Below are 20,374 nucleotides of genomic sequence, written 5' to 3'. Positions count from 1 at the left end.
GCTTTCATAGCTCAGTTGGTTAGAGCACCCGTTTAGTAAGCGGGAGGTCTTGAGTTCGAATCTCAATGAAAGCATTATGATGTTTGAGCATTCATTTCGAAGCAAAAAATTGTTTTATTTTTTTGCTTTTATCTCACAACCTAATCTGTTGACACTCTGTAAATCTACCACCCCTCCATAATTCACTTATTTTTATTGGAAAAAAATTTGGCACTATTAAACATATTTATGTCCAGTAAAGATATTGAATGAAATGGTACATATATAAATCATGCACATTGGTGCTTCGAGTCCATCGAATTTCACAAATTTATGTCCGGGAGCAGAAGCCATGGAGGCAAAGATTGTATTAATGCTTTATTACATAAACGTACTCAATTTTTAATAGTTTTCACTGTTTTTAATGTGATTTATTTATTTTTACATTTTAATAATCTAAAAATAAATAAATATTTATCATTGTAAAATAAAAACTCCACTGAGGGCATAGTTGCAGGAAGCTGCTGGCATTGATTAAAGCGGCAAAAGGAGCGCGTATGCATCAGAAAATTGCATATTAGTTGGAGATTTTAGAAGGAATGCTATTAACATTAAGTCGAAATAATCAGTTTAATTAGTTAAAAATTTTGAATTAGTGCCTCAACCCAAAATTCCTAGCTACATCACTGGCTTAACTCAATAACTTACAGTTATCTACAAGAACTGCAGATGAAAATACATTTATGTATAAGAATTGCAGATAAAGATTAATAAAAGATCAATATAAATTAACTGTTTCACTTTTTTCACCATAAAATTTATTTATTGATGCTGATAATTGTGAGATTTTCTTAATAAGAGAGAAATTTGTTTTAAAATGTCGCTTAGATTTTTCTTGATTGTGTTCTGGCGGATTTGGATCAACTCCAGACCCCGGCAACCGTGAATTTCAAGCTTATCAGGAGACCCCGCGTTCCTTCCATTTTCCTTCTCCTTTCGAGGACGGAGCCAAAAAAGGGGGTGAAGGCCAGAAGACTCCATTTCCGCGGCTGTGTCTCCCTTCCCTTCTATATCTTCTCTTCCTTTGTTCAATTTTTGGTCGTCGGATTTCGTTGTGGGCAAGCGACTATGTTGGCAACTCCCGGTCGATCCCCTCGTCACCTGTCCCTCCCGGAATCCGCAGCCACTCCCCTCCGAAGCCCTAACCCTAACTCCGTCCCCGATGCGTCTGGGGAACAGCGGCCGCTCAAGCGGCGCCGCCCCTCCCATCCGATCGTCCTCGACGAGGATACCTACATCGCCGCCATCGAGGGCATCATTGAGCGTGACTTCTTTCCGGACATACCCAAACTCCACGACCGGCTGGATTGGTTGTCCGCAGTCCGCTCCGGCGATCCCTTGCAGATCAGAGATGCCCAGTTGAAGATCCTCGAGCGCCGCCGTGCGAGCGGCGGTGGTTCGGGGTCCGGGAGGCACGCAACGCTAACCCCGCGGTCGGTTTCCGTGGTGACTCCGTGGACTCACGATCGCACGCCGGATCAGCGCCAGGAGTCGTCGATAGAGGAGAACGCGAGCAACCCACTTGCCGGAGAAGGCGATGGTGCGGAACCTGCGGTGGATTCGTCTCTGAGCCTTGACGCGTTCCTCCGGCGGTACACGAGCGAGGACAACGATAGCTTCTCGAAGATTCTGGAGAAGGTGAATCGCAAGCGGCGGGAGAGGAACCGATACCTCACGGAAGGTGAAACGTCCTCCGGTGCGGTGGCCGCGCCCGAGAACGTAAAGAGGGTAACCGATGGGTTTGGAACGTCCGGGCAACCAACCGACACGCTTGAGGGGTGGAAGTTCACCGCTCAGAATCTGCTTATGTATGGGTCGGTGAGTCGGGATGAGGCGCCATTGACGGAAGCAGAGCTCGCGCAGCGGCTCAAGGCGGCAACGAAGGAGGTTGATGCGGCCAATACTCGGTTCAGTGGAAAGTTAGCTGACTCGAGGCTTCCAGAGGAAGACGGTCAGGTCACGATTCTGTACACTCCGGTGAGGGGCAACTCCCCGGCGACGACCTGGCCATTCTCCGGTCGGGGGTCCGACAAGGCAAAGAAATATGATCTCGAGGACCTCAGAAGGACGCCGGAGGATGGGAAGGGCGGTTACAGCTACGTAAGGACACCTTCACCGGAGCCTGGGGTGGAAGAGTCGCCGTTCATGACATGGGGGGAGATCGAGGGCACCCCATTGAGGTTGGAATCTGAGGATATGACAGAAGGGCCACAATTCAAGATGCCAGATTTGGCGTCAAGGGATGTGAAGGCACACAATCTGTCGAGGGAGGCTGGACGGAGGCTGAGAGAGAAGTCGAGGTTATTCGGGAAGGCTGGGTTGCCATTGCCAAGGGGGAGGAGTGCGAGCCCGGGGTTGCAGGGTCTGTCGCCTGCTGCTCAGAAATTTGTAAAGAAGGTGATGGCAAAGGCAGGCAGTGGAGTAGATGAGACACTACGAGCAAGCTACCGGGCAAGTCCTCTGCCTTTCGGGACTCCAAAGACAGCTAGTAGGAGTCATAGCAGGTTCGGGAGGGAATCAAGTTTGAGATCACCTTCTTGTCCATAAAATGGATGGTGAGAGAGGTCTTTATTTGTTTGTAGTTCAAAGCACAATCCCTTGTATAATTGCAGATTTGCAGTCAAGTTGTTTCTTTGTTGCCTGTTGCTTGTATGTCTTAATAAGTCGTTCCAAACATGTGCAATTTCTTGGCCTAGGTAACTCCATAGCTTCATACTTTATGGCTAGCTGCCTTCTTATTGTATCTATGTGAGAATCAAGTGATTGACTGGGATGCATATTCGTAACCCTTCACAACTTTGGAAATTTCATACTTGAATTTCAAATTTCGGAGAGTAAAAGTGCGGTAAATGTCTTTATTGTACTCTTGCTTGTAGGGGGTCGAACCTATGTTCATTAATAGTTCAGCATACAAAGGAATTATGATCTCAGTTTCTCATGCTATTATGTTTTACATAGCTCATTGGTGCTTCCAATCTGGTGTGAATGGTAGCCTCGGAATAGAAGAAATCATCATGAGATTAATTTAAGAAGGATATTACAAGCACCCACCCCTCACGGCAGATTATATCTAGTGGATGTCCCAGTATGATAGATTACAATAATTGACAACAAAAACAGGAGATGAGAGTACAAAAAAACTTTTCCCAGTTGATGGCAAAGAAGATTTGGGGGGATTATTAAGGGAAGGAAAGATGACCTTTTGGCAGCAAGGAAAGTGACCAATGAATGACTCCGAGTAAGTGAGAGGTTAACAACCCACCGCCAGAAAAGAGGCCTGAAGGGCCTCCCCATTCCTCCTGCTTTTGGGGTCGTGCTGCATCACTATCTACAATGGTAGTGGCAGTGTTGTATCCTTCAACTTAAGTACTGTGCTCCATCGCCGTAACAGTTAACACACGTATATGATTGAATTGGAGACGTGCCTTCTCACATGCTCTAAGTCCAACCAACCAGCTATGTTATGTCCTTTGAAGCCAATGGATGGTTAATCTATTTTCCTAACAAACTGGAAAGTTCCTGCAGCGATGGGCGATCTGCTTATGAACTATAAAGAAGCCGATGGCAGATGAGTTTGGTTAAGTATGGTTCCCGTTTTTGGTGTAGTGTTTTGCATAGTGCCTACTTGGCTCTTGGTGTTGGCAGTGGCTGCGTTGATGCTGCTAGTTCTTCACTGTGTTGATGCAATGCATCCTCCTCATTTTTTGTATGTATATGTAATTTGTTGGTAATAAATGTAGCTAGCCTACCTCCCAGCAATCCTTTGATTGGAAACTTGTTTCCCAGTTTGGTCTGGGAGAATCTGTTACAGATTTCTACCATTTCAGCTATCCTGCACATGAATACTTTTCACATGAGGATATGGAAATGGGTGTTCGAAGTAAGCTTCATTTGTCCTGTCGTCGTTTGTGTTTTGAGAAATCTTCCATTGTGAAAAATTGAAGAAAGAAGTGCGTGGCGTCCACTGTTCCAGACAATGTTGTGCAGTTGAAACTGAAGATAACATTGGAAAACTGCAATGGTATTTAGACGATCAGTGAGAAAATTTTCATGTTAGGATTTTAGACGCTTTATCAGATAGATGATCAAGAATGAGAATTCTCGTTCCCTGGGAGCAATTTTATTTTCACAGTTTACAGTCTGGGCAACCCCGCATGAATGCATTTGCCTAGAACTCTAAGACGTCGTGGTTTCTGACTAGTTTTTCCTCACAAACAGGAAAATGTGGAAAGAGGATTTCCATCTTTCCGTTGTTGGAGGGTCATGTTAAAATGTGCTGATGTTTTTGTCGATCTTATCTACCTAGCTGTTCGCTGAAGTTCCATTCGGGAAATGAAATGCATTTCCTACATTCCTTCTTTGAGGAGCTTAATGTTAAGTACAGCAGCCAAATTTTCTCCTTTCTGCTCGCTTTTTTCTTCGATCTTGTGTAGTGGTTGTCATAAAAGGTTCTGCTCCCCTGTTTGTTTCAACAGCCTCTGTTGTTTTTCTCCCTTGTCTAGTCATGTAAGTAAACTTATGTACGTCAAAGTGTTCTAGTTAGTCAATCGGGTGTTCACACTTCCTGATCGTAAAAAAAAAAAAGAGGTCCTCTTCAAAGGGCTGAAATAAAGAAGAAATTAAAAAAAGATAAGCTCGACTCGATAGATTCATCTTGAAGTTCAAGTTCGATCCATTCAGGCTTGTTTACCAATACGGCAATACCCATTAAACGGCAAGATTTTTAATAAGCTGAATATAAAATGAAACAAACGCACCTCGAGAACTACTGAGATTGGGCGGAGGAAGAGCCGCACCAGTTTATCCGGATAAAGTGAGATAAGTCTATGAGAGATCGAAGCGTCGAGCTCTACAGCTGCCGAAGAAAACCGCTGGGACAGGAAGTCCTCCCGGAAATAGACGCAATCCAGATTTAGAAAGTTCCCGAACTGCGAAGTTCTCGCAAAAAAGTCCAGCGCTTTCCTTCCCTTTTTCTTTCGGCCGGTGGCGTCCGAAAGTCCCCTCGACTCCTCTCTTTCCCGTCTGGACCCACGGTGGCGACGACCCGGCCCCAACTTTCACGGACCAAAATACCCCTCCTTTGACGCCGGTCTGACGGAAGAGCCACCAGGTCCAAACTCGTTTCGCAGACGAGTCCAATATCCAAGTTCCGATTGGAATCAATGTACTATACCCTTTGATTCCAACTTGACTTAGCTATGGGATATCAATGTATATCAAAGCATATATTAAAAAAATATATATTTTAGTACGATTTAGGAGATGTCTCTGAATTGGATTTTAATCAAATTTAAGTGAATAATAGATCAGTTAATAATACTAATACTCAATATCCATACCTAGCTTTGAACATATCGTCATACAGTTTAAATTCCAATGTGAATTTAAAAGCGAGATACGGATTCAGTTTTGAATTAAAAAGTCTGATTTCAATTGTGAATTAAAAAATAAAATTTAGATATGATATAATCACAAAAATAGAAAGGTTTTTGAAAGGTTAGGACTCTCTTGAAATGTTAGAACTTGGAACTGCAGGCATAGACCAATCCGAAAATCATTTGATTTCTGATTCTTGTTTGGACTTTGAAGAGGGGGAAGTCGGGAAGATTGAAAACAGAAGCGAACTACGGGATCACCTCATCGATCTCTTGATGGATGATAGGGATCCCCAGGTCCTCGCTGATAGGCAGAAACCCCCAACGCAACGTACTCACCATAACAAAAAAGGTCAGAACTAATTGCAATTCAATGCCATTAGGACTCACCATACCAACACGAGCACTCACCATTTTTTCATCGTTTTCATTGATATCCAAATATGTGCCCATCTAATAAATCAAATATAAGCAAAACTAAGTTCAATTCAAATCCAATCTATTGACATCCTAAATTTTGTGCTAAAATTGAGTGGGGTAATGTGTGTCAAGGTCAGTTTATGTTGATCTTTAGCAAGCCATAGTCATGGGCCGAGTCATTTGGGCTTTGGGTCTACAAGAGAAGGGTTGCGTGTAAAAACTTCACCGAATTTGCCTGAAAAAAAAGGGTAGATTCAAGAATCTGTATTGAAACAATAACAACGTGTTACACTGCAAAAAGTTCCATCATTCACGGATTAGATCTAAACTTAGATCCGACCCAAAAGGTATGTTAAAAGACGAGACTATTTTGGTAATTTCATCCTCTTACTGCCAACGTTCCGGAGACCGCGGTGAGAAGGAAGACGCGACGCGTTTGTCACACGCAAAGTGGAGCCCGTGGAGACCGGTTTGGCCGGTTACCCAATGAGGTTGACTTGAAGAAGCGAGACTCTTGTCCCCCCATCACCCAAAACAAGGAAAAAGGCGAGAGAGAGAAACCTCGCCCACCAGCAATGGCGTCGCTGGAGTGAGGCTTCCAGAAACCCTAACCCTAATTTCGGACCTCTCTCTCTCTGGGAGGAAGGTTCAGGCAGGGTTCCTCCCCGGTAAGCAGCAGTAGCAGCCTCCTTCTTGTTATTGATCTATTGATAGTACTTCTTTCCCTTTGCTGAGGTAGAATTTTATTTTTTCTGGTTTTTGGTGGTTTGGAGATTAGGCTTGGCTTTGCAATTTCTGGTCGAGATATATCTTTTGGTTCTGGACGTTCTAATTTGACGGGAGGTGGTTAGGGTGGGGGAGGTGAGGGATTTTGATGAGAAGGAGTTGAAGGACCAGAATTTGGGGGGGATGGGAACGTCGTCCGGCGCGAGCTTCCAGCCTCAGATGCCGCCTCCGCGGCTGGCGAGCGGGCTGCAGACTTCTCTCTCGCTCGCCTCCTCCGAGGCTGGCTTTAGTGATCCGCCGGAGCCGGCGTCGAACTCCGATCCGGGGCAGGGCTCGGCGACCGAGAGCGCCAGCTCGAGGGAGACGTGGTCTGCGCACAACAGCAGGGGTGAGGCGACCGGCGGCGGTGGTGCAGAGCTGTCCTCCGGCGGGAAGCGGGTGGCCGAGAAGGAGAGGGAGGGCGTTGAGGAGGAGAGCAACTACCGGGCTGCGGAGCAGGCGGTCGTTCGACGGGTGGCGAGCTCGGACCGGATTTCGCTCCGGGATGTCGCCAAGGAGCGGGTGGAGGTGGTGGCGGAGCGGATGCAGGCGATGCCTGAGGAGCTACTCGAGGAGTTCAGGGGCGAGCTCCGGTCTATTCTGGAGGGCACCGGGGGGCCGCAACAGCGGGAAGAGTTCCTATTCTTGCAGAAGCTTGTCCAGGGGAGGCTGGACCTCACGGCGAAGTCTCTGGTTCGAGCTCATCGGGCACAATTGGAGATCTTAGTAGCCATCAACACCGGGATCCAAGCATTCCTCCACCCTACCATCTCCCTCCCCCAGTCGTTCCTGATTGAGATATTCACCTACAAACGATGCCGCAATATTGCCTGCCAGAATGCGCTTCCTGCGGATGACTGCTCCTGCGAGATTTGCACCACCAGGAATGGCTTCTGCAATGTCTGTATGTGTGTGATCTGTAGTAAGTTTGATTTCGAAGTGAACACTTGCCGGTGGGTCGGTTGCGATTCGTGCTCTCATTGGACTCATACCGACTGTGCCATCCGTGGGGGTCAGATCACTATGGGGCCGTCCCGCAAGGCCGGGGCAGCGTCCTCTGAGATGGTGTTTAGATGTCAAGCTTGTAACAGGACGTCGGAGTTGTTGGGGTGGGTAAAGGACGTGTTCCAGCAGTGTGCGCCACGGTGGGATCGGGAAGCACTGATAAGGGAGCTTGATGCTGTCAGCCGGATCTTCAGGGGGAGCGAGGACTCAAAGGGACGGAAGCTTTTCTGGAAGTGCGAGGAACTTCTAGACAGGTTGAAGAATGGAGTTGCGGAGTCTGCTGTCTGTAAAGTGATGTTGCTTTTCTTTGAAGGTAATGCTTGCTTTTATTTTGGGTTTTCTGCAAGTTTTCTCCAACTTTTAAGTCAAAGACGTATGCGTTCATAGTTTATACATTACTAGCGCAAAGCAGTTAGTAAATCAAGACCAAATCCTGAGAAACCGAGAATGCAAGATGGTTGTAATTGCATGGGAAGACTAAACACGTGATAATTCATACTGATTGTTGGAATGCAATCATTTAGTGCCACTTTGACATCCATGTTTTATTGGTTGAGATTGGCAGCACGCATTAAATTGACATCCATCTTTTTGTTGATTGAGATTGCAGTACGCATTAAAGAGGTGTTGGTATGTGTCTCTTTTTGATGCCGATGCTGATGGATTTTTTTTCCATTCCTTTTAGTCTTGGTTCATTCACATACTTTGTTTTAAGCAGCGTAGTTGCATGACTGTAGTTCGATATGAACTTTAATTCCAATCAATATTTAAATGAGTCAGAAATTTCAGTTGAGCTAAATAAAATAATAATGTTAATAGTACCAGTAGTTCTTATAGTAATCAAGACAAGCCATTATATGGCTTGGATAACTAATGCTGCTATGTCTTACCACTTCAAATGTTACTATGTAATTAAAGAATGTATAGTACTCTGGACGTTTGTCCACATGCGTGTGCGACCAAAGAAAATTCCTTGTCACGTTTCTGCTTGATGCAAAGCTGCAAATGAGAAACCTCTTTTCTTTTCCTCAGACACATGGGACTTAGATTAATTGGGTTGGAGAAGACTGTTTAACGGGAGTCAAGTTTCAATTTCTATTGTTATCAGCTCCCTGTAGCTCCCTGTATCACCCATAAGGTCCACCTAGCAGCCAACTGGGGGTCTGGGGTGCTAGCCCCACCCTTTCTTTCCCATAAATTCCAATGTATTAATATCACTGAAATTTTGCTGACAGAACCACAAGAAAAGATGAGATTTAGATAAAAAATTTTGTTATACACTAAAGAAGTTTCTCTCCCAAGTGCATCATGTAAGGTGTCTTATTTTGTTTCTTCAGAGATAGAGATGGAGGGGGCTAAGAATCCTGAAGCTGAAGAGTCTGGACGGCTGATATCACCACAAGAGGCTTGCAATAGAATAGCAGAAGTGGTACAGGAGGCAGTGAAGAAAATGGAGATGGTGGCCGAGGAGAAGAAACGAGCATACAAGAAGTCTCGAGTGGCATTGGAAGCATGTGATAGGGAATTAGAAGAGAAAAGCAGGGAAGTAGCTGAATTGCAGATGGAGAGGCAACGGAAGAAGCAGCAAATTGAGGAACTTGAGACCATAATTAGGCTGAAGCAGGCAGAGGCAGACATGTTTCAGATTAAGGCCACTGAAGCCAGGCGTGAAGCCGAGAGGCTGAAAAGGATTATGCTGGCCAAATCTGAGAAGGCAGAGGAAGAGTATGCTAGCAGTTACCTGCAGCAGAGACTGAATGAGGCAGAAGCAGAAAAGCGTTGCCTATTTGAGAAGATCAGGCTCCAGGAATCCTCCAGGCTATCAGGTGGAGGTGAATCTTCTCAGATGCTGATGCTCTGTAAGATACAGGATATGCTTAAGAATGTGTACAACGTGCCCCCAACCAAGGTAGAAGGGCAGAGTACTGCATCAGGAGACCATCAAACTATCGGATCAGTTCCTTAAAAGAAGTCTTGATGAGTGAAAAACTTAAATTTAGTGTTTTAAGCAGAAGACACTCGGTCAGTCTAAGTATGTTGAACGCTTAAGCAATTGCTTTTGCCAGCCGGACCAGACTCTTGTTTGATAACTGATATCCGACATTTGAGGGAGCTGAGCACCTCATGCCTTTTGTGATTCAGATAGTTTTCAAGCTTCAGTAATTGGCTGCATGTATCCACTTTCTGTTGGTAAATTCTTGTATAATATCTATTGCTAGTTTTTACATCAGTTACCATGGTATTAAAACAAGTTGGCATTTTTAAAAGATTAGGGCCACATTTCAAATGAAGAGTTTAATAAGTCGCCTTGAGATAATTAGCTTTAATATAGGCTCTTCTTTTTTCAGCGGAATATAAACTCTTCTTTTAGTTTGTCCAATATATGTAATGTTTTTCAATATACAGTTGCGTTGTTGTACTTACTAACCAGGCATTGTTCCTTCAGTTCGTGGAAGGAAGATTACAAGGGGAGCTTCCTAAACGGTTATGTCGGGCGAAGGCAAGTAACCATTCTTTTGTGAGAATGTACTACCTGATGGGCAGGCTGTATTCATGTATTTGAGCAGATCCTATCTGGAAGAAATTCATGGCCTTGCATTTAAAATTTTTATCATCTATAACAGAAGAACGATTCTGTGGTGGGAGACCTAGCGGTGCTAGTTTATAACTGTTGTCTCTATGCTTACTTCTCCTGCAATGTGAGCCTCCAAGGTGAAGACCCACTAACTACTCCCATTGGTCCTCTCTCAGACGAGCGCATTGCCCTATGGCACAGTGATGAACTGACAATTAGCCAGGATCTGTCCTGGTTTCGCTAGCAAATGGTCTCTTCGTGCTCTCTCTCTCTCTCTCTCTCCGTCACGTAGGTTTGCTGCCAAATTCCGCTACTGCTTTCAGCATGTTTTCGTTACTGAAACGACCCTTTCCAAAAACCTCAAATTTCCAATTTTATTGAAATTATAGCACATGTTCTATCATGGCTTTTTGCATCCATTCCGGTCGCAACATCAATTCAATTGATTAGACGTGGTTCGGGTTATAAAATGGACCTTATGCTCTATTTGGGAATTCACTGAACAAAACTGATGCATATGCTGATATCTCAGTAGCCCTTGGTACGAAAGGCTGGGAAGGCATGATGATGCCAATGACAATTCCGATGAACGATGCTGATGATCATTCATACTGTTGGGTGAACTCAGCCACCAAAAACTTGACTCTAATCCTATGAATGTGCATAAATGCTGCACTACCAGGTTAAGAAATTGAATCAGCTTGCGTGACCTTGCAACGCTAGGTGGTCGAAGCTCACCCTTATCATAAAGAAACCATACAAAAGACTTTCATACGGAGAGAAAGGTAGAAGAGTCCTAACGTGATTGCTGTTGGGAAATTATCTCTTGTACACAAGGTGCAAAGCACAAGAATAACACAACCGAAGTTGGCATACAACAGCTTTGCTATTTTCTGAAGTCTGCAGCTTTATTGACATCAACATTGCGGAAATTTGCTGTTTCATCTCAAAAGAGGAGAGTTGCCCAAGCTCCAATAAATGCAAATCCACCTATAGGTGCTGTATGAGAATATTTTCTATCTTCAAGAAAAGCCACTGTGTAACATCTGCAAGAAACACAAGTGCCCCTGTCTACATCACTGCACAGCTTAAACAACTAAACGAAGTAATGGTGCCAACTATGGAGGAGAGTGGTGCACCCAAGACCACCTTTTCCTAAGAAAAAACAACAATCTGGCATGCATTTGGAATTTTACTTGGAAAACAGCATGTATTTCACACTTATTTAGAGGACTTGTGAGGCTTTCAAGGCTAATGCATAATAATTAAAAATGATGTACCACAACAAATTACTTTCTCCCCTTGAATGGCAGTTACGAACTAGAATAGTATTTGTGTGCATTTGTGGAAGAGGTCAAGTGATGACAAAAAACAGGAAAAATTTAATTCATGTCATTGATGTCGCCAACATAACAGAATACTTGACCACTAGAGGTAAGGATGACCCAAATGGGAAAATTAATTTACCAACCAAAAGCAACTATTCTTAAACCAAGAATAGCTAGGAGAAACCAAGAACAACAGCACATAAATAAATAACACAAAGACCACAACAGGCAGTTTGTACTTCCAAATCCTGCCAAAAGTGAGCTACTAGTGTAATTAATAAAATTATGGACCTTCAAATAAACTTAGCCACATGATAGATGTGAGGCTTCAGGATATGCTCAAGGAAACCACATTGTGTCCTCATTAAATCTTTAGCTGGACCAGGTAATCCTTTCGCTGGGTTTTCTGTAACATGTGCTAGTAGCCCTAACTACTTATTCATTTTGCAATGTTAGGGATACTGTTATCCAGGTAGCACATTTATACTTTACTGACATAAAGAGATCCTAGGACATGTCAACATGAGAAATTTTGCTTTCCAATTAAGTGCACGTATATAACTTTTCATTTCCTTGCCGAGTAACCTGGTGGTTTACATCCCTTATCATGCTACCAGAAAAGCAAGATCCACTACCACTTACTAGTGATTGATCCCAAATGGGTGTCCAAAGAGATCCCTATCTTCTTCCAAGTCAGATATCCTCTTATCCTAAAATTTCATTCTCTCTCTCTTAATATTCTCGTTTCCATGCTCTCTCTGTGTTTCTCATGGACCAAAGCCAACTACATTTGGGTTTACTTTGAAAGTTTGATTGAATGATTGTGAAAATGAAATCCTATCATGACGAGGATACCTTTCTTTTAAAAATAACATTCTTTTTATCTCTTCTCATCCTCATCGGTTCAAAAATATTCTGCTTTCATCCTACAATGCTTCTGATGAACAGCTTTATGAGGCACTGAACTACTTTGAGTAAGACCATCAAATCTGTTTAAAGTTTCCATCTCTGCTTTAAAGGTTTTAGCTCCTTTGCACGACTTTTAGTCAGGCTTAATTTCATGAGACCATAACTTTTTATTTCCTCTCTTTCCAGTTACCTGCAGATATGTTTACTTCTTTACTTGACCATCAGTTAACTTGTTTTAGAAAAACTCAGAAATCCTAACTTCTTTACATAAAGGGAAACCATTTACTCCTTTAACATGGAGTACAGATTTCTCGCATGATCTTGACGGTTTAGTTGAAGTTCTATCAGACTATACCTATGGGGGAAGAAAAAAACATAATACTCCTGACCAAACTTCTTCTAAGTTCTAAATTGTCAATTTTCTTTCTGGATGAAGATTAAGAGTTGACAATTGTACGTACCAATTATTCCCTAACCTAAGACATTCATGTTCGGATAGCAGATGATTGTACTGCTATATAGATGTGGAATATGTTGTTCAGAACTGTTCCCAAATAGCATAAGCAAGGGTGATATACTTGAAAGCGTTTCACAAGAAAGGTTAAATGTCTAGAATAAGATAATAGACCATGGTTAAAAGCATTATGGATCAATTGGCCACTGAATTGAAAAGGTAACGTACCATAGTATAGAGTTTTCTCGGACGAAAATACCATGTTCATGCTACCAGTAGTATTATGTTCATCCAACCTCCTAATGTTTTAGCAATTGAGAGAAAACACTTGCAACACAGAATAAGGTAGAAGGGCTTGTTGAGAAAGTTTGATCAACATCAAATTTTCGCAAGTGCTTGCTACTGGCAAGTGGCAACTCATATGAGCACTTGCAAGGTGGTGGCACTCTATTAGGAATTTAGGAGGAAGGAGCTTGTAAGGAGGTGGCTATCCACTAAGAGGAGATGCTTACGAGATAAACATAGGTTGTCCTGTTACTTGATCATTGGGTGGCCCCCAATTCAAATGGGGTATTTTTAAAGCCTTAAACATTAGACAAGTCAAACCTATTGGTGGTGCAATTACCTTAAGTGTTCAGTTTCGCCAATGCTACCAATTGATTTCATCAATCCTAGATTTCACAATTACGTTTCACATGAGAACATAAATGAGCAGTGCATGAACCCAAGACGCTGCAGATAAGTTGATGCATAATCATACACTACAAGAGTTAAGATTACAAATCCCAGGAAGGGCGAAAGGGTCGAACACCCAACAATATGGATGGAGAAGTAGAACATAACATTAAACAATTCAAGGACTGGAATCCAAGAAGCTCTGGAACTAAGAAACGCCAAGGAGGGCTACAGAATTTAGGACTAACAATTTGTAGAAAAATAAACAAATCCCACAAAAACATATGCCAAAAATTTATCGAACAGAATCATGGATCTGTGTTACATCGTTAGAATAGGAACTTCTGAGAGGAAGTGAGAGAGGACACTGCAAACTCAAGAAATCTGAAAGGGTAAAAAGGATCGAACACTTACGTTCCCGAGAAGAGAACGATTCCAGCAGTCATAAGGCCACCAAACTACACAAAAACAAATACATCGTGACACCAAGTACAGTATTCACATCAAGATCAACAATAACATGACTCCTGATGCAAAGGGAGAAAAGGCAGACAAAGGACAGGCCATAATAGAAGGAGAAATTGGGTGCTCACCAGGTTGGGGTGCTTGGTAAGAGGAGCCGCGAGCAAGGCTGCTGTGTGGACCAGATGATACAGGGATGCGGTATGCCAAACCTATTATATTTTATCAATTAGCCACCAAAACTTTCAGAGAGAGGAAGAGAGGGTGGGTTTTCCTTTCTACCTCTTTGTATGCAGGGTTCTTGGGCTTGAAGACGTGGGCACCGTAAGTCCCAAGGCCAAGAGCAGCTACACCTGCATTTTTTCAAGTTTCAACTGCAACCTTCAGCTTTTTCACACACACACACACACACAAGGGGGAGTGGGGGAGAGAGAGAGAGAGAGAAAGAGGCGGAGGAGGGTGGTAAGACCACCATACCGGAAATACCAGCCACCTTGTGCCAGATTGCCGGATCCATCTTGCTTTTTCTCTGTCTTCCCCCTTTCCTTGGGTATCTGTTTAACATACAGCGGTCAGAGTCCTCCTCGCTTCCCCGCCCTCAAGTCCCTCTTCTTTCTGCCTCCATATGCTGTGGCGACCCATCGGGACAGGAAAAAAGAACGGCAGTTGGTTCACGTTGGTTGTCTACTACCGTGCCAAATTACCAACTTCCGATGTTCTGACATTGTCTCCGTTCATCGTGATGATCAGCGGCCATGATGGGCGCACTTCCGGAGGATAATGGCATGCAAGCATCGAGCATGTGGCCGTCCTGCCAATTATTTGGGTTACTTCCTATTTAAAATCCATTGATTTGATGTGGATGTGAGGTGAAAGGTCCAAAGTAAACTTGTTCTTCACACAAAAGGGCTGCACACCAGTGAAGGTCGAGCTCCACTTGATTGAGAAAAACTAGAGTTTGAACTCCAGTCGAGTTCGATAAAATCAAGCTCAAGCACGATTTGGACGATACAATGCTGAGCTCGAACTCAATTCATTACTCGATCAGTCTTTTTTGTTACAATGCTGAGCTCAAACTTGATTCATTTAATTTTTGTTAAGGATATCTTGTTTTTCTTTTTTTAATCTGTTTAGTTTGTTTGTTTAGTTTGTTTGTTTAGTTGCTACTCGTTTAACTATTTTTTCATTATAATTTAATATTCATTATGTAGTCGAGTCGAGTCGGATTCTTATAACTTGAACATGGTTCGTTTAACATTGCAAACATATAACTCGAACTCACTCGAACTTGAGTCGAATTTTGGTAAGCGAGTTCGAGTCAAACTCAAGCTGGCTCGACTAGTTATGCAGCTAAGGTTCACATATAATTCTTATTTTGTCATTTTACGTTAAGAAAGATTGAATAAAAGATGGGAAGGGAACGGTATGATCTTAAAATTCAAGGTTATTAAATCCTGAGAATTTTATATTACGGGCAATTTAACGCCCTCTCTAAGAAAATCCACATTTGGATCTTTTGAGGGAAGCAGCATTACACCATTTATCATTTTCCTTGCATTGGTCCAACCAAAGTTATTAGTTGATACTATTCTAACAACCAAATGGATGACTTTCATAATTAATTATTGTTATTCTGACAGTCGAATGAATAGTTCTCATAATTAAACAACTTGAAGAAAAATGACGGGTGATGAGATTCACTTTCTTGACAAGAACTTTTAAAGTGTAAATGCCCATGTTAAATTTTATCCAACTTCTTAATGGATCGCATTAAATAGTTGAGCCAACTTCAACCTTAACATTTCAATATGGATTTGGAAAACTGTACCTTTAATGCTTTCGGCTCAATTTGTGCATCTACTTAGTACGCTCTAAGGAGCTATTTGACAACTGGAACATCGTGTGAGTGTTTCCATGAATCTGCCCAAGAAATTGAGGTAGATTTACATAACATGAGAACTTAATGTCTTATAAATCAGTTTTTACTTTTAGGATAGATTCATGAAACACTCACATGATGTTCTGGGATTTGATTGTTATAGACGTCATCCCTCTAGAAAAACTAATACAACCCTAAGCCCTTGCTTAGATACGAATCAGGTTTGGAATGCAAGCTTGCTTGCTTAGATATGTAGCCTGGCTAGATAATTTTTCATATGAGAGTTTCATATGAGTTCATGCTTTAAATGTACCTTATATTTTAAATTCACCTTGCATCACGGGTTAGAAGAGTTGTTTGATCCTGACTTGATGTAGTAGAAGGCAGTAACCCGCGTAATTCTTACTTGGCGGATAATAAAAAATTATGGGCCAAAAAAGACCAAGAAAATGGCAACCCTAATAACTATCATTGAAAGGATCCATCCTCTCTTAGGTAGGGCTGCACACGAGGAGAGTCGAGGTTGAGCTTGGACAGCTCAAGCTCGACTCGGCTCAAACTCGAGTCGAGATCCTTATAACAAGCTCGAGCTCGACTCGACTGCACAAAATCGTGTAAACGTTAATTCATAGTCGAGATCCTTATAACAAGCTCGAGCTTGACTCGACTGCACAAAATCGAGCTCGAACACAACTCATTTAACTCATTTAGCGTTAACTCGTGTAAACGTTAATTCATAGTCGAGATCCTTATAACAAGCTCGAGCTCGACTCGACTGCACAAAATCGAGCTCGAACACGACTCATTTAACTCATTTAGCGTTAACTCGTGTAAACGTTAATTCATAGTCGAGATCCTTATAACAAGCTCGAGCTCGACTCGACTCGACTACACAAAATCAAGGTCGAACTCAACTTATTTAAACCATTTAACTCATTTAGCGTTAACTCGTGTAATAATTAACTCGTGTAACTTATAAAACCGGTTTTGATAATATTATATACAGTACCAATTTGCAAATCGAGTCGAGTATACATGAGTCGAGTTCCTAAAACTCGGACTCGACTCATTTTTCGTTTTGAATATCTTTGTAAACTCAAATTCAGTTCGTTTATAAACGAGTCAAGGACGAGCTGAGTTGTTTCGAGTGAGTTTGAGTTGTGCCCAAGTTGGCTTGACTCATTGTACAGCCCTACTCTTAGGATGTTTGATAGGCATGGCATTCTTCATATTGGTTGAAGAATGTCCGATCAGTGCAATGCTCTCTCAAACACGATGAACTTGCATTGAGGACGAATTTGACAACCTTCCTCTTGTTTTACACGAAAATGAGCGGATGGAAGGTTGGATATTCCGTCTGGTTGGAGGATATCTCTCATCATCAAACACAACCTTGAGGCATGTTTGGAGGTTAGAATAACTCATGTGCACTACTAGTCTTTACAGCAGACGAGTTCACTGCATACATAAAGTTGAGCGCTCACGGGTTGGACTTGTTATTCACTTTCTCATACTGTTCATCCCTTTGCCCTGTTTGATAGGGCATAGATTCTTTTCCCCTCACTTTACTAGGTGAGAAGAATGTCCATGATGTAAGTATCTTATGTCACGTTATTTCATTTAAGCAACAAAGAAAACAACAGTCGGTGTCTCATGAATCTATTTCAAAGATTGTGACAAATTCATGGAATTCTAGTTACAGTGTTTCATGAATTTACCTATTTTTTGAGAGATTCATGAAACATTCCGAATGATCTAATGACTCATAAGTACATAAAAATCGACTATTGCAAACTCATTTGTAGTTGACCTGCATTTATTGGTAAGGAAAACACATATATATAGCAAAACATTCATGGCTTCTCTTCACTTATAAAACAAAGACTAAAAACCATATGAATGCAACCTAAATTACACTTTCAAATGGATTCGATATCCTTACCCTCTCTGGATGACTCTATAAGCCCCCATGCCTTCCCTTTTTTTTTTTTCCAACTAAAAAAACAAAAATTTTTAAGTTTTATACTATAAAATTGCACGCTCAGTTAAGTTATTCTTCTCCCTTACGTATTTCCTTCTGTCAATTGGTCAACTTTGCAAAGTAGCTGATGCCAGAGGTAGGGTGCATAAAATTGGTCAACTTTGCAAAGTAGCTGATGCCAGAGGTAGGATCCAAAGGGACCACAAGGATCTTTAAAATGAAAACGTTGGATAAGTTTCAATCCTGCGTCTTTGGATTTGGGCTGCTGGAGATGCCTCACAAGACTGTCCCGACCAGGGGCGGAGTCAGGATTTTTTTTCAAGGGTGGGCCAAACGGTCATTCAACTAGGCCAAACAGCCCAACGAATTTATGCGAGTAGGGTCAAACTAAATCAGAATACAAAAAATACATTAGACAACTAAAAATTTTCAAATTTTTTAATATAATTTTTTTTTTGTTTTTACTTAGCTAGGGTGAGACCATGGCCTAGGCCGGCCCCCCCTCCTTCCGCCCCTAGTCCCGACGGCATTGAGGGGTGGCAACCACATACTTGTCGTGTTTTCTGGTCGAAGTTCACCAAGATTCTGCTGACAAGGAGATTGTTTGCAAATTCCTAGATTAGGAACTCCACCAATCTGTAGATTTTTTAAGAAATAAAAAATGTGATGCATTCGATGTTTTGGACTTTATCCAGCTAGGGATGTCAATGGATCAAATTCAGATCAGATATTAGATTGAACTCTTGAAAAAAAAAATTCTATAAATTTGGTGTTAGATAAAACATCTAATGTGGTTTAGATTTGATTGTAGATTTGAAAGTCAGATTGGAATTGCAAACTCAAAAATTGGATTCAAATGCAGTGAAACTTTTGGTCGTCGTTATTCAAGCACCATTTCAAATCTTAATATATCTGATAAATTGGTAAATGTATATCGGATTCAAATCTAGTCAATTTACCCCTCTAACTATATATATGAGTGAAGGTGACTGGTTATCTACAGTCACCTAGTCATCTAACCAGCAACCGTTCACGTAAAACAAATGGATGCTAAAGAGAAAAATAATGACAAAAAGGTGTAACCAGAAACACCATTCAATTTATATATATATATTATGGCTTGGACCAAGTAATATTTATGGTCATTTTTACACTTTGATCATATTCTTGCAATTATTTTATTTAACTACATGGGTAAATTTAGATAGCTGAACCTATTAGTTTGAAGGAAAAAGCTTCAATCCCATGCACACGGATTAATGTCAAGACCCTTCATATCTATCAGTATAAAACTATTGATTTTAAAATCTCTATAGAGTTTAATTTATGCATTTAATGTTTTTTTTCAAACATATAAATATTTGAGTGGTTCAATTTCAAATTGTGGAATAAAAGGCAAAATCTGGCTGAGCTGACCATCTATACTAGAAAAGCATACAAAGTGGGTGGATCATGGAGGAATAGGTGAACATTTTTTAAACAGCATTGACCTAAGTGCATTTTTATACGCGGGAACTTCACTTACTCACAAGGGCTTCCTATGCTTTAATATAATAAATTATTTATTTTATAGTATTTAAAATGAAAGGTATTTGCACTTTAGTACCTAGAATATTAACCATTGTTTTTTATGTGAAGTTTTCAAAGAAGGACACCTTACTATCCTTAAAAGAGTTTGTGCAATGAATGAAGTAGGGGTTGATAGGTAGTCAATCTTTGTTTTGAATACCAAGAGTGTCAGCTTCCTTTGTTGTAAAACAGTAAAAAGGAAACTACTGATGCACAAGTTGAATGTTGTATGAGTAACACCTCGAGACACTAAACGCAAGTCATGTACCATAAAGATAAGAGGTTAATAGGGCTTCGTCCTTTAAGTGAACAGTAAGGTCTCCCCCTACTCGCCCAAAAAGAGGGATACCTTACTAATTAAAACAAGAGATTAGAATTTTAGGGATAGATCACCAAGATCCTTAAATTGTGCCTCCCTATTGCTCTTCCCAATACTTTATGTTTTTCTGATAAATACAACCATATACATCCTGTTCAAAATATATGTTGATCAAGTTCTATAAGCTGACAAACCTATTATAAGTTGAAGATTCACATTTATAGACATATAAAATACATTGATAAGCTGGATTTATGAAAAAAATATGTGCATTCACACAAACATAAAAACGCGATAGAGCATCTTGTGTGTGCATCTCCTAATTGAGTAAGATTGACATATTCCAAAAGATTGGTACTCTTTGTTGTCATTGAGAATGGACATATAACCATATCAAAACTTGTTCAAGAATCAAACCTTTATCAAACTACTAGACTTTGCTTGTTCACAATTAGCAACTATGGCTAAAGTTGTATGGACCACGGAGTAACTGTTTATTTCAATGGCCCTTTAAGGATATTTGCGCATCCTCATGAGTGATATTAGATTTTCTTATCTCAAGGTGATCCTTGTTTGGAATTTAAAAAAGCGTTGATCGTGAGTTTCAAATTTCTCTTTA

At 41.5% G+C, this 20,374-nt stretch overlaps 3 protein-coding genes and 1 non-coding gene across 4 annotated transcripts; 3 read left to right on the top strand and 1 right to left on the bottom strand.

The window, feature by feature from the left end:
• TRNAT-AGU (transfer RNA threonine (anticodon AGU)) lies at positions 1-74 on the top strand. The gene has a single exon. It is a non-coding gene; the product is annotated as a tRNA-Thr (tRNA).
• An 886-nt stretch (positions 75-960) lies between these two features.
• Positions 961-2,715, top strand: LOC116258085 (uncharacterized). The gene has a single exon (XM_031635187.2). It carries the CDS (start codon positions 1,108-1,110, stop codon positions 2,584-2,586), a length of 1,479 nt encoding a protein of 492 aa, XP_031491047.1. The 5' UTR covers positions 961-1,107; the 3' UTR covers positions 2,587-2,715.
• Positions 2,716-6,345: 3,630 nt separating this feature from the next.
• LOC116257730 (OBERON-like protein) lies at positions 6,346-9,834 on the top strand. Its single transcript, XM_031634695.2, has 3 exons — positions 6,346-6,502; positions 6,613-7,917; positions 8,942-9,834. Exons 2-3 carry the CDS (start codon positions 6,744-6,746, stop codon positions 9,568-9,570), a joined length of 1,803 nt encoding a protein of 600 aa, XP_031490555.1. The 5' UTR covers positions 6,346-6,502; positions 6,613-6,743; the 3' UTR covers positions 9,571-9,834.
• A 1,121-nt stretch (positions 9,835-10,955) lies between these two features.
• Positions 10,956-14,685, bottom strand: LOC116257079 (uncharacterized). Its single transcript, XM_031633694.2, has 5 exons — positions 14,485-14,685; positions 14,290-14,360; positions 14,139-14,219; positions 13,960-14,003; positions 10,956-11,225 (listed from the first exon to the last, which is right to left on the bottom strand). Exons 1-5 carry the CDS (start codon positions 14,570-14,572, stop codon positions 11,126-11,128), a joined length of 384 nt encoding a protein of 127 aa, XP_031489554.1. The 5' UTR covers positions 14,573-14,685; the 3' UTR covers positions 10,956-11,125.
• Positions 14,686-20,374: the final 5,689 nt, after the last annotated feature.

Source organism: Nymphaea colorata, chromosome 7 (genome assembly GCF_008831285.2).
Source record: "Nymphaea colorata isolate Beijing-Zhang1983 chromosome 7, ASM883128v2, whole genome shotgun sequence".
Lineage (NCBI taxonomy): Eukaryota > Viridiplantae > Streptophyta > Magnoliopsida > Nymphaeales > Nymphaeaceae > Nymphaea > Nymphaea colorata.
Note: the sequence above shows the minus strand (reverse complement) of the source record. Positions and strands in the feature narration are given on the sequence as shown.

Coding starts and splice junctions, on each gene's coding strand:
- LOC116258085 (XM_031635187.2), top strand. CDS start 1,108: ATGTTGGCAACTCCCGGTCGATCCCCTCGTCACCTGTCCCTCCCGGAA.
- LOC116257730 (XM_031634695.2), top strand. CDS start 6,744: ATGGGAACGTCGTCCGGCGCGAGCTTCCAGCCTCAGATGCCGCCTCCG. Junction 7,918..8,941: donor GATGTTGCTTTTCTTTGAAG/GTAATGCTTGCT, acceptor TTGTTTCTTCAG/AGATAGAGATGGAGGGGGCT.
- LOC116257079 (XM_031633694.2), bottom strand. CDS start 14,572: ATGTTAAACAGATACCCAAGGAAAGGGGGAAGACAGAGAAAAAGCAAG. Junction 14,004..14,138: donor TTACCAAGCACCCCAACCTG/GTGAGCACCCAA, acceptor GTTTTTGTGTAG/TTTGGTGGCCTTATGACTGC. Junction 11,226..13,959: donor ATCGTTCTCTTCTCGGGAAC/GTAAGTGTTCGA, acceptor TGTTTCTTGCAG/ATGTTACACAGTGGCTTTTC.